Below are 19,302 nucleotides of genomic sequence, written 5' to 3' on the forward strand. Positions count from 1 at the left end.
AAAATTTTTTGCCAAATTACTTATTACAATTCCACCCTTTTTCTTTTTATCATCTAATTTTGCATCTATCTTGCAGGATTCTTTATTTTAGCAAGAATTTGAGTGGCTTCTTTGAGGTTGTCTTTTTTCTTGATTTTTTTCTCAAGAACATGATTTTCTGAGGCATGGCTGCCACTTGCAGTCTTTGGACTACAATGTGAATTAATCTTATGAAACAGGGTGTTTAAACAAGGCAGAAATAAGAAACTTGCTAAGCCACACAGCAGAATCAGTCTTAATTTCTTCCTCTAAGTGATCTCCAGCAATCATTTCACCAACTGGCGTTTACTATTGAATTTCCTTTTTGCACCAGCACATGTGCTATTTTTTTTATATCAGCAGCAATTTCTCATACTGCTTCTTCATTGTCATCAATTTTTAAACAACAATCAGGTATGTTAAATTTTATACACACCTCTCCTTTTACCGCTAGCAGATAGTCTAGTGCAAGCTGATTCTTGTAGAATGCTGCCCTTGTCTGAGTTTGTTGGTGGATTAACAGTTCTAGTCTTGAAGCTGTTTTGTTAGTGATCAGCTCAACTACTGCTTGTAGTCTTACAGTCTGATTCAGCATATAGATGGGTTTTTATATCCTCAGCTACTGTCGGGCCCACATGGCTGGTCTGTATGTCTTGGTTGAATTATTCTTAAGGTGCAGGTCTTTCTTCAGTCAAGTGGTAGTTCTGGGAATGCCCAGTTTCTACCTATCTAAACCAACTTATCTGGAGCCTGCCAAAACTTTTTCATTGTATCTTCTGCATTTTCTTAATATTGTGAGCTGTTCTTAATTCCTGAGAATGGATTCATACCTTCCTTCTTACATTTAAAGAGACTACTTTTTGGTACCTGGGTACAATTTTTGGTTTTGTGTTGAAATGTTAGATATGACCTTGGTTTTTGAGGAAACCAAGTTTGGGTGAAATTTGAATCTATTTGTAAGACTTTTTTTTTTTTACATAGGGTCTCCCCCATTCGATCTGTAAAGTTCCCTCCCTCCCGGGTTAAACAGACTTTTCTAATTACTGTGGAACTTATCACCTACTTGTCAGGCCTCCTTTTTTTTTTTTTTTTTCTCTCGTGGTGAGGGTATAATTCTATTCCAGGATTTCAATCAGACTCAAAGTTGCACTTCTCCATGGCCACTATTCAGTCATTGAAGGTCCCTCACAGACTCAGCAGTCAGTCATATTTAATTCTTTAGCTTTGTCTGTTGTTAGATTTAAAAACAAGTTAACTGCTTTTGCAGCTTTTTGGTATATGCTCTTGTTTTGTACTTTTAATTTTTTTTTATTTTGTTTGTTTTATAACTTGTCACGTTCTTTACTAGTTCTTTTTTCACCATATCTTGTACTCCTCCTCTGTTTGAAATATCTCAGTGACTTGCCTTAATGAAGCAGAGCTATTGTTCTCCTTTAGGACATCTTGCTTTTAATCTTGTTTTGCCTATTCTTAAGTTCTGTCTGACCCAATATTCTTGTCTGTTGTATTTGCACACTTTTAAACTCCCACGGTTATAACATTGGCGATTGATATGGGTGTGCACGGTCATAGTATAAAAGGACTATATACCTTAGGAGGCTGTCTGATAGCACTTCTGGCATTTGTCACCAGATACTAGAGATACCACTAGTGATAATACCACTAGAAGTGGAGGTCCAGCATGGCTTATACTCTTACTTCTCGTGCCTATTAGGGTGCCTCCAACAGCCGAGAAATATTTCTTCTTGGCAGTGAGTACAGAGGCCAACCTGGTCTTGCTTTCTATTTTCTTTAGTTCAGTATTTCTGATTTTTGCGGCACGATAGGGTTCTTTCTTTGGTCTCGGAACTCATATTGGACTTGATATTTCAAGGATTTATAAAACATTCTGGTTGGGTCAGTCCACATTACGTAATTCTCTGTGGGTTCTGCAACAATAATATCTAATCCACTGCCACTTATTTATTGGGGTTGTATACTCACATCGGATACACTAAAGATCGAGGACTTGGGAGAGGTACTGCTCCTGTCTGCCACGGGGACTTAAAATGACCTTATTACAATTAGTAACTGCTCTCATGCAGCAGCACTGACTCTTATGCGTCTTCTGAAAGCTCTCCAGGGCTTTTTCTGGTCAAAGCAAAAACACAAGACTTCCTTCTCATGGTTAATTTCCATATGCATAATTTGAATCTGTATAGGTAATGCCTTCTTTTCCTTGGAGATAATCTAAAGCTTTTTTCAGAGGGTATAGTTCACAACTCTGGGCTGACTAATTTTCTGGTAATCCTCCTTCTTCAATTACTGCTTTTTCTTCTTCATCGATGACAACATAACTACTTGCTCTCTTTCTATCTATACATCAGGAGGAACAGTCTATAAAAATTTTTTGGATATTTTTTTGTTTTTGTTTTTCTATATAGGGCATCGTTGTGTTTATTAGGTCTTCTCTTACCCTGGTTTGGTAATTTATAAAATCTAAACAATTATGTTCTGGCTCCCCACTTGCTTGTCCATACAGGAATTGTGAAGGATTCAGGTTTCTGAGGGTCAAATCATTCTTTTCTATTAAAAGGGGTCAAATCATTCTTTTCCATTAAAATGGTTTTGTACTTCAAAATTCTGGAATCTGTTAACCACGGGCCAGACTTCTGAGATAACATAGTTCTTACAGTGTGTGGGGTATGTACGATTAGGGTTCTTCTAGAGGTTAATTTTCATCTTTTTTCTACTAATATCGCTGTGGCCACTACTGCCTGTATGCATGTGGGCCACCCCCAACATACTGGGTCTATTAATTTTGGATAGATATGCCACCGGTTTCCTTTCTCTGCCCCATTCCTGCCTTATGACTCCATGCTCTATCCCTTCTTCCGCGTTTACAAAAAGGTGGAACTTTTTTTTTTCTTTTTCTAGGGAGGGGAGGGCTAAAACTGGGGCTTCTATTAACTTCTGCTTTAATTCTTTAAATTGCTCTTGTTTGTCTTCTGTCCACTGTATTGGACTTTCTTTTACAAGTTTGTCATACAGAAATTTTATTGATTTATCCTTTAACTCATAATTTACAGTACTCTAGTAACCTTAAAATCTTCTTTATTTCTCATTTCATTCTTGGGACACTTAATGCTGTAATTTGTTCTGGATTGATTTTTCTTTTTCTTTCACTAATTAGATGTTCTTACTTTCTTTTTGTACAAACTGCAGTTTTGTTGTTGAGACTCTTAATTCTTGTTCTCCAAAAAAAAATTTAGCAAACGTATCGATGTCTCTCTCTGACTTTTTGCTTTTTTTCTCTTTACTGATACCAACAGATCATTTACATATTGCAAGATTCTTACTCCGGGTTCTGCCTGGAACTCCCCTAAATTTTTTTTCTAGCATCTGTTCAAATAGATTTGGGGATTTTGTGAATCCTTGAGGCAGGGAGGTCTAGCAGAGTTGCTGCTTCTTCCCGGTGTCTGGATATTCCCATTCAAAGGCAGTTTCATAATACAAGACTTCTCAGATCCTGAGTCTACTAAAAAGGTGTAAATTTCTTCCTGGGGGCCTAATTTTAAATTTATCAAGGGCTCACTAATTCTTTCTTCCCCCAGGAGGTAGAGCCCTTGACACCCTTAATTGGTAGCGTATTCTTCCTGTTGACATATTTTAAACACTCGTTGATCTCTCTTTCGCCTGGGACACTCTCTTAAAATGTTCTTCCTGCCCACAATAGTAACACTTTCCGCCGTCTGGGGCTCCTGATTTCATTCATATGGGCTTTCTGAGCAGTGGCAGATGGGCTCCTTGTATCTTGTATGGTCTCATCACTGGCCCTGGATTCTGGGGCGCTTTATCTTTAGTTTTTGTTATTTTTTTTACAGTCGCTACCATTAGTTTCGCTTTTGCCCTCTGTTTCTCCTCATCGTGCCTGACATATACTTTTTGTGCTTCTCATAACAACTCATTGATTCCTCTCTCATGCCAGTTTTCCATCTTTTCCATTTTTTTCCTAATACCTGGCCAGGCATGTGTGACAAAATTTACTTTTTAATAATTCCTGGCCAGCCACAGTCTCTGGGTCAATCCCAGAAAACTGCTGAATATTCCTTCAGAGCCTCTCCAACCATTCTGTTGGAGATTCCTCTTTCCCTTGTTTACTATCAAAGGCTTTGCTCACATTTGACCCCCTCAGGGCTGCCTCTTTAATTCTCCTTAAAATTGCTGTCCGATAATCAGACATGTTTCTTCTCCTTGTGGGGTCATTTTGATTCCAATCAGGTCTTTGTAGGGGTAACTTTTGGTCCCCCACCGCTCTATGAACTTTTTTCTCATATTCTCATCCCTGCTACACAAATCATTTGTCTTTCTTTAGGGGAGAACAAAGTTCCCATGATGGATTGCAGTTCTTCCCAAGTGTATACATTTGGACTTAAATTGGTCTAATTGTTTTGACAAACTTGGGGGATCTTCCAACAATTTCTTCATTTCTTTTTTAAAGTTCTTGACTTCTGTACTGGTTAGGGGCACATTCGCAAATCCTACCCCATTTTGAACTCCTGGCATCGGGACTTCCCATAAAGGATGCAACCCGATTGGTTCCGTCATCTCCTTGTTTTCTTCCACTATGGTCCTCCCCACTTCCCACCTCCATTTCCTCTGGCTTTCCCTTCTAACAGGGGCCTGAGGCTCTCTTGCACTTTCCAGAGGGTCCGGGTTATATGGGGGAGGTAAGTATTCAAGAGGATCCTAGACTGGTCTCTGGTCTTCCTCCTTCTCCTTTTGTATTTCTCATTTAAAAACCCCTGCAGCTCCTTTCCAACACACTGCATATTCGCTCTCTTCTTGATCAAATGATTCTTTAGACTTAACATATACATTTAGTGCTTGACACAGCCATCCCTCTATAGAATCATACTTTGGCAAAAACAACTTGTCTGGCCTTATGGGCTCTTTGGTCCATTTAAACATACAATAATGAATCTTCTTTCCTTTATCCTTATCCCGGGTGCAGGACTCTCCTTCCTGCCCCCATTGTAACAACATCTCTAATGGACTATCTGGAGGTATTCCTGGAATTTCCCTTAAATTCCTTTTCACTTTTCCCTTGTTCCATTTTTTTCCCCGGGGGATCTCTCAACTCCAGCATTTCACTTTGTCTCTTCACCGGCCGGTCTCCTCGCAGAGATACGGAACCGCGGTTAGAAAGACTCCGCACTTGCTTTGCAGATCTAGTCTGCGTCTCATTCACACCACTCTCAATCCCCCGTCACCCAGCTGCCCGAGCAATACTTAACAGTCAATTTTCTTACCCGGCTCTCATGCACAAGTATTATCGTCTGCTGCGGTAATCCCTGGGACTCCTCTTTGGTCCACGAGCCCCTTCGCTGGGCTGTTGCCGCTGGTCCGTCACCGTGGACAGGGAGAACCTGAGGACTGCTGAAATCGGCAGTGGCGCGCTGTCCCAGTCTACTCACCCATCCAAGGCTCCGAACGTTGGCTTCAGGTATCCTGGACGAGCCCCCAGATTGTGAGAAACACGCTCACTGTATTGAATTTTAGTCCAGGGCAAATTCGGTGGAGCAAAGAATATTTATTACAGCGCTGGGAGTTACACAGAGGATTTCTCCTCCTGTGGCTCATTTTTCCTTTACAAAGGCTTGTTTTTATTTTGTATTCTTTATACTTATTCATGTTTCTTCTTGGAACATAATTTGCATAATCAATGAGTTTTCGGAACACAACCCACCTTCAATTACATAATCAATAAGTTAGTGGAATGCAACTCACCTCCGAGCACACTCCCTCCCTTCTAGCGGCACAGGCGCTATGCTGCTTCAGGGGTCTTCCTAATAGTCATTGGAGGGAGGCTCGGAAGTCTTTATCACCATGTCTTTCTTGCAGCTTCTTCATTTTTTACATTCCTGCGGTTCTCTTAGCTACCTACACCACCCTTTGTTCTGCAAGTTTCGGTACTCCCAACTGTTGCTCTTGTCTGACATCCTGTCTAACCCTATCCCTTTCCTAAACGCATAGTGAGCACACACCCATCTTAGCTGAAGCCATAGCAAGCACACATTCATTTGAGCTGAAGCAAAATTTTTTGCCAAATTACTTATTACAATTCCACCCTTTTTCTTTTTATAATCTAATTTTGCATCTATCTTGCAGGATTCTTTATTTTAGCAAGAATTTGAGTGGCTTCTTCGAGGTTGTCTTTTTTCTTGATTTTTTTCTCAAGAACATGATTTTCTCAAGAACATGATTTTTCTCAAGAACATGATTACAAAAACAACCCAAACTATTAATTTTAAAATGTAGTATGCCACTTGAAAATAAATATTAGAACCTTTATAAGCAAAACAACAATTAAAATTCTTTAGGCTGCCCCTGCTTGTCTTCTCAGTTTCTGTCACTTAGTCTGATTGTGAATCACAGAATCACAGAATTATCGGAGTTGGAAGGGACCTCTAGAGATCATCTAGTCCAACTCCCCTGCCAAAGCAGGATTGCCCAGAGCACATTACTCACGACTGATTCCAGGCGGGTCTTGAAAATCTCCAGAGAAGGGGACTCCACAACCTCCCTGGGCAGCCTGTGCCAGTGCTCTGTGAAGTTCAAACTGAACTTGGACCAATCTTTTTCCAACCTGCATCTTTAAGTCAGTATACTAATACTTCTCCAAAAAAAAAAAAATCGATTACAACTATAAACTGGAAATTGTAGGTAGTCTACACTTATGTGTTTTTGCAGAAATGTTGGATATGTATAGTGTCACAACAGAACTGTGTGATTTCCATATTGCAGGTATATACTGTGTAGATGCGTTGGCTGTACATTATGTGACGACAGACTGATAGTATGCTGCTTTCTTTTCACAAGGTTGCAAAAGATCAGAATGTTTACAACAATGTGTTTTTAATATTAGCAGCTGTATTTGTCAAAGCTGTTCCTCCTTAATCCTGGCACAGCAGAAATTTTACTTTTGAGTTAATACTGTTGGTCTGGGAGGCTCTGCATGGAAACACTGGTGCCCAAACGGGGAACATTAATGTATTTATTGGCTAGTTCTTTTCCTTGAAAGTAACTTATAGTTTGAGGCTTTTTAGTCCATTTAGAAAATATCTTTGGTTAAAAAGAAACTTTTTAGTACCTGCAATCAAAAGAGGTCTCTTTGCAAATGCCTGTTCTTTGCTTTGTCATCAGGTTTCTGTGGTGGACAATTCACTCTTAACATGTCTTTCAACATGATTGTCCATAGCCTGTTGTCAGTACACGTGTTGGCCTTTTTTTGCCTAGGCCCTGTTTAATCATATTTTACCACTTTTTGTCTTGGTTCTCTTGAAAGTAATACCATAATAATTCAAGGTGAGATTAGAATTCAAGGATTTCTTTTGCTTTTTGAATGAGAATTTATAAAGAGGGTGGATGTCATCCTGAGTCAAATTCCACATGGTATAATCTGTCAAATTGCTTAGAACAACTTGAATTTTAAGTGTCTATTTGTGTCGTCTGCCTTTCTGTATAATTATAGTTCAGTCATGTTATTTTCAATTCTAGACTGTAGGTGTAAAATATGTACTTCCCCTTCTTGATTAAAATCTATCCTTCATTAAAAGCTACCTCTCTTCATTTGTGAATGTATTTCAATATTTCAATGACAGTTCTTTAGTTCCTTATGGGTCTAGCTGAGGGTGTTCCATGCTAGATCACTTCTTTCCCAAACTACATGATGGCAGAAGCTGTTGCAGAAAAAGCTAGTTACTGCATGAGGAGGAATTGTGGATAAGGTGGCAATAATTTTACATTTAAGCACTTAAGACTTTCTGTTGCAAAAAGTTTGTGTAACCTTGTCCACTCCCCCTGCTCCCCCCCCCCCCCCCCTTTTTTTTTTTTTTCTTAATTGGAAACATCTTCCACCTCTGTCTTTCTTGGAAAATAAGACAACAAACTTCAGGCTTTAGGGGTTGAGGAGGGCGGGGAAGGTGGTGATTTTTCTTTAACCTGTTAAATTTTGTCCTGCCTTAGCTAAGCAGTAAACTTTTAGGACCTACATTGTAAATGGCTGCACCAGGAACAGCAGCTGCAGCTCCTGAAATGTGTGAAAGACTGAATAGGTTCTGCAGCATCCCTATGGCCATCTGAAAGACATGGTGATAATTAGATCTTTTTGTTTTCCTACCTTATCACCAGCTGTTGATGTCTCCATCCTCCTACCCCATCATCAGAGGCAGGTGAAGGAACTTCTCTTTATCCTCAACCTGCTGCTGGTGAAAGCAGAAAGAACCAGATCAGATTGCTGCCCAGGTAGCCCCAACATGTATTTATTTATTTTAAGTGTGCTCTTGAATTACATAATCATACTTTTTACTCCCCAAATTGATTGCCTTGGCCAGTGACTGAGTCAAATGCAAAAAGAATTCTTTCAAATGGGTAATTGTAGGTTGGACTTCTTTTAACTTAATACTCAACTCTTAACCTAAATATATATTTTATTGTAATTGATTACACTATCTATATATATGCACATCAATTATATATATGGGTGTTTGTCTCTCTTCCCAGGTAACAAGTGATAGGACAAGAGGAAATTGCCTCTAGTTGCGCCAGGGGAGGTTTAGGATGGATATCAGGAAAAAGTTTTTCACTGAAAGGGTTGTCAAGCATTGGAACAGGCTGCCCAGGGAAGTGGTGGAGTCACCATCCCTGGAGGTATTTAAAAGACATGTAGACGTACTGAGGGACATGGGTTAGCGGTGGGTTTGGTAGTGTTAGGTTTACAGTTGGACTCAATGATTTTAAGGGTCTTTTCCAACCTAAATAATTCCATGATCTAATATAGTGATTATTGTTATAGGGCTTTTAACTATATCGGAGTACCTGTGAAATTCAGTTAATTTGTTTTCATTTACAGCGTCTCTGGGAGGGAGGGTAGCACAAGTCTAGGGTCTCTGAGGTTGTATAGATAATGTGTAATACATTGCAGAGAAAACTTTGCTCAGGATAATTTAGGTAAGGTTGAATGTTGAAATTTTTATGTGAATGTGTGTATGCAAATATATTTATGGAAATGCACATGAAACGAGCTGTGACCTGTCCCTATAGAAATTTGATTAAGCCGATAAAAGGCATGAATGACTGAAATGAATTATTCTGTGTATATAATTAGCAAATGACTAACTGCTTGCTTTAAGTTGTTTAAAAATGGTGAGGCATTTCTAAATACCTGAATGTATGGAATTTAAATCCATATCAATTTCTGACCTCACATACCAGTTAAATCATACTTTTATTGGAAAATTGAGATGCCTGAAAAAAAGTCTTTTAACTATCTATAGGGTTTCTTTCAGGCTGAAGGACAATTAAAAAATCTCAAGAGAATACATAAAATCATTGAGCATTATAGGAATAAATTTCTGTTCTTGCCTTTAACCTCTTCATCCATACAGCCAGGAGTACCCATGTTTTATTTATGGGTCGGTAAATAATTTACATTTTCTTTAATCTGAGTGTTTATTTAAAGTAAAAATAAAAGGGCATGAAAGTACCATGCATCTGCCAGATAAAAGAATCATTCTTATATAAAAAAAATATTCTTGTGAATAAAATGCTAGCCCAGATTTCTGGAAACTGGCATTGAAGCCCCGTTCTGTAGGTTTCCCGTGTGAATACTAGCAATTCACTTGATTTTTCTGTTCCCAAATTCTTGTTTAAAAAAAAATAATAATTTGTCTCTCTCTCTCTTTTTCTTGTTTACTAACTTAGTAAATTCTTTTGCCCAGGGCTGTGAGCTTTGAGGGGTGTTCCTAAAATACATGAGGACTTATGTTTATAGAACCAAGTGGCTAGTATTTCAAATATGCTATTTTCAAACAGTAAATGCAATATACAGTTTTGCTGACCACTCTTCACAAAAAAAAAAAAAAGTTGTGGTTTTTTTTTCTTTCTTTTTAAATACTAGCATTTTAATGTTAGCTTTTCCTAAATAAAATCCATCTGGAGAATGTCATGATGCTTGACAGTTCTGAAAGTAAATGTTTTAAAATCATAGTTTCAATTAGAAAAGGAAATATATGAAAATAAATTTTACAAGGTAAAAATAAAGGTTAGAACTTTTTTTCTGAAAAGAATAGTGAATTTGAAAAAAAACATTTATTATTAAAGTGCTTTACCTTGGGCTTATATAGGTCAGTTATTAATTAAAATAATTTTGGGTGTTTTTCTTTGACTTTTACTTCATACAAAAAATATTTTTAAATCATTCTTTATTTTGTCACTGACCTGGAAAAATTAAACATTTGTTTATTTTAAACCAGATGTAGAATCCACTGAGAATATTTATTTTTTCCTTCTGTCTTAGTATGGTGCATTTTCAGTAGTCTCAGAAGTCTCCTTGATTGCAGTTGATTTAGTTTTAGCCCAGTGTTTTATATTAGTGTTGTTTTGCTTCAATATTATTATCTTCTTTTTTTTCTTTTTTTTTTTTTTTTCTTGGAAGACGAAGGGTGCTAGCTATATCTGATGGAATTGAACACATTGGGAATCTTCGCTGGGAACTTGCACTGTGCCTCCTTGCTGCTTGGACTATCTGCTATTTTTGCATTTGGAAAGGAACGAAGTCTACTGGAAAGGTGAGGTTAAAATTCTGTGTATCAGCTGTTTAATGACTCTCTTGTGCTCCAAACCTGTGTTGTCATTTATTTATTTAAATCATAAGGGTAATCTTTCACATGCATCCTGCATTGCTGTAAGTAATTATACTTAGGAGTATATAAATTGTAATACTAGATAGTTAAGAATCAGTCATACTTTGCATTGTTTTCTTCCTCTTGGTTTTAATGATTTGCTTTGTCCCTAATTCTGTTAGATGAGGCTGGTTCTTTTTGGTTTGGTTTTGTTAATTTACTACTGGCCGATCTTTGAACCAGGAAATCAATACTGGGTTGTGTTGATTTCTATGCACGAGGTATCCAAAACTTGAATTTTGTCCCAAACTGGCAGGATTTGAAACTCTTAGTGACACAAGAAAATTACACAGCAGCAGAGAGAATTCAGAAATACAAGCAACTTACAACAAATGCTAATGGAACACCAAAAGCAGAAATAATGAAAAAACTTGGAGATAAAGATGGACATATTAGGGGAAAAAGAGAAAAATATCTAGTACTTGTAACTTTTTGAGTGAATGCCATTCCCTACTGGACACCCAACAAAGAGGTACTACTTCACAGCCTCAGCGAGTCATGGGATGATGGAGAGGTTGCCCTGGAGTAGTAGCAGATGTAGTTCTGAGTAGAATATACGATTCATCAACTAAACAGAGAAAGGAAAAGAGCCATAGTTCTGGAGGGGGAAGGGGGTCTAAAAAAGCACTGGTTTCTCATGTTGGAACCAAACAATACAATGAAAAGAATTGGTGGATTGAAACATTTTATGCATTTAATTTTCAGTTGTTTATTACTTAGTTTGGAAGTGCAGTTGGATTTTTTTTTTATTTGTTTCTGGTTTAGTAGCCTACACTTATAAATGAAATTTTTGAAATGTAGAGTGTTTTTTTTAATTTAGAAAATGTCAGAGTGAAATTTTTCAGCTTTCTTAACCACACACATCCTTCTTCCTGTCAAAATTTTTGCTGAAAGTATTTGCTGAATTCTGTCTGTATTTGCCAACTGTGTCAGTCAATCTGGTGCTGCATTTTTCATCTAAGTATTTGCATGCACAGATTTATGCAGCTCTGCTTTTATCAAGTCATTGCAGGAAAAATGTTGAGAAAGACTGTCTAGGGATATGTATAAGCTTGAATAGTTTAGAGGAAAGGCGGGGGGGGGAACTAAAGAGAAAAATATAGAGAAGCAAAGGTGATATAAGGGAATGACAAGATAAATGTCCATATGTCTTTGAAGCATGCACTCCAGGGAGGTACAAAGTGGTTTGGAGTTGTCTGAGGAGCTACAGCCGGCAGTGAAGAAATGAAACTGAGCAAAACTAATTTTCTTTTTTCCATCAGAAAGAATGTCTGAAGATGGAGATCTATTCTACCGTAGTATAATCTGACCCAAGGGTGGAGGAAAAAACATGTATTGTGAATGCACCTGCGTGCGTTCATGCAAGGTTGTGCAAAATTGCACTGTACTTAAGAAAAATAGCGTTGGTAGAAATCATTTGCTGATAGGAAGAGGCTCTAGTGATTTCAGAAAGCATTCATTTTTTATTTCTGCATTTCTGTGGTTTACATTCACATTTTTATTGCTCTTCATATACATATCACACAAGATTCCTTCAGCTTATACCATTTCTCCAGAAACAGATCTTGCATTTTGGAAGTAATTAAATTGAAACTGACCTGTTTAACCTTTTTTTTTTTTTTTTTAACCTTTTTTTTTTCCTAATAGTTTAGCTAAAACCTCAGCTTACTAGTAGGTGGAAGAAAATTATTTGGTTTTATTTCGGTGTGGTTTTGATAACTGCCTTTCTGATGAGGTTAGGTGAAACAGACTGAGGAGACAGGTCTTGCCCACTTGAAATGGGATGATAAGCTTTTCAACTAAGCAGAAATGCACTTCCGTTGCAAGACTGGTAGTTAAAGAAAATGGAATTAATACCCAGTATTCAGCTTTATAGATCTCAAGCTTAAAAAGTTTAGATCAGGGTCCTGTAAGAAGTAGACTTATCATATATTTACACTACTTAGATCGGTTTACTATGAGCAGCAGTTCTGGTTCCAAAATCATGAGGAAGCAGACTGCTGGATTCTCGTGTTCCTCCGGAGACACTGTGGTACTCGGCAGTCTGCCTATGCAGAAGATCCATTGCTTCTCGAGATACATGCAGTAAAGATCTTTCATAGCCAATATTGGTCACTTCTTTTTACAATTCTGCTCCTGTAATTAGTAAGGAAAGCCTTTTACTAGATGAATCTGTGACATTGTAATTGGTTTCCAGTGGTACCTTTTTTTTTCCCCTGGATGTAAGCTCACTTTTTAGATGTATTTAAAAATTTTATTATTTTTACACTTGCCACTTGTTACAGCCAAAGTCACTGGAAATCTGTGCCATCTCACTGCCTTCCCAGACCAGCTAAACAAGGACATAGCAGTCAGGTATTGTGGATGATACCAAGGAATGAAATGCTTTGAAATATAGATGACTGGGCTGCAGTTTTCATTCTGATATATTTCAAATATATTTCGAAAGTTCATGTGTAAGCTCATCCAATCATAGTCCTTCACACTAGATTGAATTTGTTATATGCTCATTTCCAGGAAACATTTAAGATTGACTTCTGGACTTTTATCATAATATTAAGTGTCTTTAGGCTAGCCTGTTAAATTTGCCATATGCTTTAATTGGATTGAATAATTTCAATGAAATAACAACCTTATTCAAAGCGGAAAACTTCTTAAAGTTTTATTACTTTTGGAAACATTTTCAAAGCAAGGTGTCTGTGGGACAGAATAGCTAGAGCGAAAGAGGACAGGGGAACAGAAAGAAACAAAATGAAGAGGAGAGAGAGACTTACCATCTTCATACAGCTGTGTTCTGTGAAATATTTAAGAGGTTGGTTTACTCTTTTCCTCTTTTTACTCTGCATCCTAATGCATGGTGGAGAAAAAAACCCCAAGCCTTAAAAGCTGTCAAAAAATAAAGCCATCATTCTCCAACTAGCACTACCACAGAACTAATCTACCCAGATTATTAATATTTAATATTTTAAGGTATTAAATATATTAAATCTAACGTAAAGTTTAACTCCAAATGAAGTGCTTATGACACTGGTAACAAGGTGTTTCAAGCTTTTTCCATTACTGTTCTTGAAAGTAATTGTTTTCTCACAAAAAAATTTAGTTTTCCATTCCAACAAATGTGTAATATTAAAATAATTTCAGGTGGTTCTGACGGCTTTCAGGAGAAACATATTTGTGCCTTTCCTGACATTCTTGCCATTAATTATTCAGTTTTAAATCTGAAGTAATTTGTATGCTATCTTTCACATTAATCATAGAATCATAGAAAGGTTTGGGCTGGAAGGGGTCTTTAAAGGCCATCTAGTCCAATCCGCCTGCAGTGAGCAGGGACATCTTCAACTGGATCAAGTTGCTCAGAGCCCCATCCAATCTCACCTTGACTGTTTCCAGGGATGGAGCATCTGCCACCTCTCTGGGCAACCTGCTCCAGTGTTTTACCAATTTAAAATTTAAACTTTTAAAATCTTGCATATATACTAAATGCAGGCTCTTTAAATAAAAAAATCAAAAGCAAAAGGAGAAAAATATGACAATAGCGTTATCACAATGTTATGTGTATATTGTAACTTGCTGAGCTTGATAATACGTGACAGGCATCTTATGCAGAAGTGTTTTTCAGTAGCTAGCATTAAACGCTTCCAAATAGGAGGTAAGAATGATGTAGAAGGCTAAAGAAAGTTAATTTTCTAAACACTTAAAGTATTGTTCTAGACTCTGATCATTAGGGCTTGGTTTAGTATCTTATTTTTCCAAAATATTTATGATTGCTATTATGACAATTCTGAGTGTTTCTATAATGTATGTACCTACATAGTTGCTGAGTCTTGCTAATTTTTGATCTTCATATAACAGTCATGAAATCTTCAGGTACCAGGGAACCAGTTCTTTTTTGGATCTTGACTATCCATTTGTTAATTTGACTAAATGTCCTTGTACTTTAAACTTTGAGAAAGGGACACCAGAATGTCCTAATCTATTTTTCCTAAAATGCTTGCTGAAGAAAGTAATCCCAATATTTACCTTTTTTTTTTTTTTTTTTTTTTTTTTAAATGAGATTATGGGAGTTTTTTCAGATAGTGATCACTCCTCTGAGCTCATAGTGACTCCTCACTTGTAGCAACTTCTGCACAATTCTCTTTGAAGTGAGGAGGCTGGTACACTGAGTTATATAAAGGCATTATTCTAGTCTGTCTTATTCATCAGTCCATTCTTTTTCTGTTCAAGCATCTTGCTTACTTTTTGAATGCAGCGATGCATTCCTGTCTGGTGCTGATACTGTTTTTTGGAACCCTGTCAGGTACATGGGTTTATAGAATCACAAAATTGTACAGGTTGGAAGGCATCTTGGGAAGTCTCTTTCCCAGCCTCTTGGACAAAAAAGGATTGAGTCTTTCTTTCCTAGTCAGCATCATTGGCCTATTCATGAATGGGAGTGGCAGCTAATCAGTGTATAATATGTCACACAACCATGGAACAACTGATCAGACTTGCTCATCTCTTTATAATAGCATTGCATGATGTGCTTCTGTTCTCTGTGCTGTATAAAAGAGCACTACTTCTGCCCACTCTGTAGATGAGGAAGGGTTGAATCAAAAGTGTTAAAAAGCAACCCAAAGTCTTGCTATCATTTTCAAGTATGGATATTAGAATAATTTACCACATCCCCAGCTTTGCATTTTTAAGTGTAATATCTTATGTTTGAAAGTGAGCCACAAAGAGAAAAGGGAAACTAATATAATAATGACCAATAGTTTTGGATCCAAAGCCTGGTTGAGGCAAGTGAGTATTCGATGTGTAATAAAGTCCATAAACGGACCTTGTCCCTATGCAATACATTTCTTGGAAAAACCAAACTGAGACCCTTTCAGTCTTATTGAAAGAGTTGGACCTAGTGAACAAATAATGCAAAGTCTGCTGAAGACTTCAATGGGTCTGCCAAAGGGCGTTATAGGTAAACATTGCCAAAAAGGCAGGTTCCATCTTACAGAATATTTGTAACATGTAATATTGCCATGTGAATTTGTATCCCAAACCATTTTCTTTGCTTTGCCATGTATTCTACAGCAACAGAATATGTTATTAAATAATTGTTTGGTTATAAAAAGCAGACAAGAAGCAGTTTATGTTCCTTGCAAAATAGTAAACTGCATTCAGATTTACAGTGCATTCCAGTTTGTTCTCTGAACCCTTCCATAAAGATGTTTGTAACACAAATAAGTGTAATTATTTCTGATATAATTTGTCTGGGTAACACTAATTTGAAAAAAAGTCTGGATAGCTAGAGGAAAATTGCTTTTGGTCTGGGAAACATCGTTTAGTAAACAAACCAAAAATTAATGTCTGTTGTAAAACTGTAGGTCAGGTTTTGTCATCTTATGACTCAACACCAGGTTGGCATTTTCTGATATGAAAGGTGTACCTTTAAGATTTGTGCATTATTTAGTATTAGAATATCACACTGCTTGTTTGACCACTAAGACGAAGACTCATGTATTTTTTGGTTCTTTTTGAATAAGTTGTCATTAGTATCATAAAGACTATACTTCCATTCTTTTGCCAGAGCCAAATGCAAATAGTTCTTCCACACTGTTTTGTACTTCTCTGTTAACTGCTGGCTAATATGCAATGAGAAATCCTTCTCACATTGTTTCAGGATCATCTGGAAGAGGGACAAATCTCTTAAGAGTCCATTCTTAAATTTTTCTGGAACTAATTTGTGTATCGGAGAGATAGGCTTCAGTAATCACTGAATATTATGCTCTCTAATTCTGACTTCGGAATCTTTTGATCCTTTCCTGCTCTTTGTGTTGAGTTCGCTCAAGTTCAGCATCATCCTAATCTTAGAGTGTGTTAACTTTATTCTGTCTCTCCACTTGATATACTTTAAAACTACAACAGAAGGCGAGGATAATAAAAATAGAGGGTGATGCTGAAAGGTAAGGTCAGGAGCGTTGTCCTGACTTGACACAAGAACATGCAGAAAGCATAAACTCTTGTATCAAGTGGCTGCAAAGCAGAGTCTGAAGGAGTAGACCCAGTCCCCCCTGTAAAAAGCTGTGGATGTTGCACTAAAGCAAATTTGCTTGGAGGTTGTTTTTTTTTTTTCAGATCATAATCTTTTAAAATGTCTATCACACTGTCTCATTAAGCTTTGACTTGAAAATGTGCTAGAAAACATTAATATGATTCTGTTTATCTCTTACTACCCCCTTTCACTTTGTAGGTACTCTGTTAACCGTAGCACGGAAAGCATAGCTGAAAGGTGTTGGTGCACTTGCATCTGTTTAAGTGCTACATAAGAAAAAGCACTGATATAGCTGCTCTCTCTACATAAACATGAGGTGTCTAAGATGCTTGATTAAATAGTCCCTGCAAGTCAAAAGCTAAAATAATAGATTAATGATTACACACTATCTCCTCATGAAACATTTATGACTTTTCTCCTAATTTATCATTGGATAGCCTCATATTATCCTTTGTATCTCTAAAAAGGATACTGTTCGGTTAAAAAATAATTTGCAGTTCATCATTGTAAACTATTAGAAATGACCTTGCAGGTTTTCTTGGTGATGTAGTTATTGTATATAAGCATAAAAGTATGAGGCAGTCCTATTTTTTTTACTTGTCACTTGGATTACTCATTCAAATATTTAACTTTGTACCGTGATATTATTAGAAAAGTTATAAACACCTTAGCAAAGCAGAGAACTTTCTTTTCTTAAAGGAACAGCAGTACTGTTTTACCTACCATAGGTAAGCAGGATATAGGATTGAATATGTGTAAATGATGGCATAATTTGTTATTTTACTCTTATGCTATCATGTTTTTTCTTTTTTCTGTGTATGTCCATAGGATCTTAACTTGTAATGTTCTCTCTAATTCTTTTCTGCTTAATGGTTCTGATGGGAGCCTGTCTCATTCTAAATGTTACCTTTGGCAAACTTACTCAGATTCCATACGGACTCGCAGATTTTTCCTGGTTTGAGTGTTTTATTTAAGCTTTACATGCAAAGCTTAGACATGTATATAAATTGGAGAGACATGGATTTGATGGATGGACCAGACGATGGATAAGGAATTGGCTGGATAGCCACACACAAAGAGTTGCAGTCAATGGCTCAATGTCCAAGTGGAGACCAGTGATGACTGGTATTCCTCAGGGATCAGTATTAGGACTAGTGCTGTTTAACATCTTTGTTGGCAACATGGACAGTGGGATTGAGTGCACCCTCATCGCCAAGCTGTGTGGTGCGGTCAACACTCTGGAAGGAAGGGATGCCATCCAGAGGGACATGGACAGGCTTGAGAGGTGGGCCTGCGCAAAGCTCATGAAGTTCAACCAGACCAAGTGCAAGATCCTGCATGTGGGTCAGGGTAATCCCAAGCACAAATATAGGCTGGGTGGAGAATGGATTGAGAGCAGCCCTGAGGAGAAGGACTTGGGGGGTGTTGGTTGATGAGAGCTCAACATGAGCCGGCAATGTGCACTCGCAGCCCAGAAAGCCAACTGTATCTTGGGCTGCATCAGAAGAAGTGTGGCTGGCAGGGCAAGGAAGGGGATTCTGCTCCTCTACTCTGATCTGGTGAGATCCTACCTGGAGTCCTACCTCCAGCTCCAGGGCCCCCACCAAAAGAAGGACATGGACCTGTTAGAGCAAGTCCGGAGGAGGGCCACAAAGATGATCAGAGGGTTGGAGCACCTCTGCTGACAGGCTGAGAAAGTTGAGGTTGTTCAGCCTGGAGAAGAGAAGGCTTCAGGGAGACTTTATTGTGGCCTTTCAATACTTGAAGGGGGCTTATAAGAAAGACAGGGTTGGACTTTTTAGTAGGGCCTGTAGGGATAGGACAAGGGGCAATGGTTTTAAACTGAAGGAGGCTAGCTTCAGAGTATATATAAGGAATAGGGTAGTGAGGCACTGGAACAGGCTGCCCAGAGAAGTTGTGGAGACCACATCCCTGGAAGTGTTCAAGGCCAGGTTGGATGGGGCTTTGAGTAATCTGGTCAAGTGCAAGTTGTCCCTGCCCATGGCAGGGGGCTGGAACTAGATGATCTTTAAGGTGCCTTCCAACCCAGGCCGTTCTATGAAGGGTCTTGTAAAGGCTGCTAAATGCATTTTATAGCTGTGATAAATATAAGGGTCTTAAGCTGGACTTCATGAAATTTATTTAGTAACTGGATGGCTGTTGTCCTTCCCAATGCTGCACCGTTCCTTACTTCTTATTTAGTTCCACAGATCAGTTTGATTTGCTGAGCTGAACACAGTGAAGGGCCATTTAAGTGTAAATTGTCAAGAAATTGTATGGAAGTCTGTTATTAATTCTGTGTGTTAAAAGAGCAGAGATAAGAGAAAACAGTAAGGTACAGCCTGTTTGTCTGGGGAATCTTGACATAGACCTATTAACAATAACAGAAAAAGGGCTTGGTAAGTAGTTTTGACATTATTGTTAATCTGTGAATGTGATGGGCAGGAAACAATAACTGAAAACTGTAAGACCACTTATAATGAATAAAAAAGCCAATAAAATGTACATAAGATGTACTTAATTAGCATCCACATT

The 19,302-nt window shown here is 37.8% G+C and overlaps 1 protein-coding gene across 1 annotated transcript in view; it reads left to right on the forward strand.

Moving 5' to 3' along the window:
• Positions 1-19,302, forward strand: part of SLC6A11 (solute carrier family 6 member 11) — a gene marked incomplete at its 5' end in the record, with an annotated part of 112,431 nt that overhangs the window by 26,548 nt on the left and 66,581 nt on the right. Inside the window, one exon of the mRNA XM_082487736.1 lies at positions 10,496-10,628. Within this exon, the coding sequence (XP_082343862.1) occupies positions 10,496-10,628 (133 nt within the window). The remainder of the gene's footprint in view (positions 1-10,495; positions 10,629-19,302) is intronic.

The sequence above is a fragment of the Vanellus vanellus genome (genome assembly GCF_965231255.1).
Source record: "Vanellus vanellus genome assembly, chromosome: 9".
In the NCBI taxonomy this organism is placed as follows: domain Eukaryota; kingdom Metazoa; phylum Chordata; class Aves; order Charadriiformes; family Charadriidae; genus Vanellus; species Vanellus vanellus.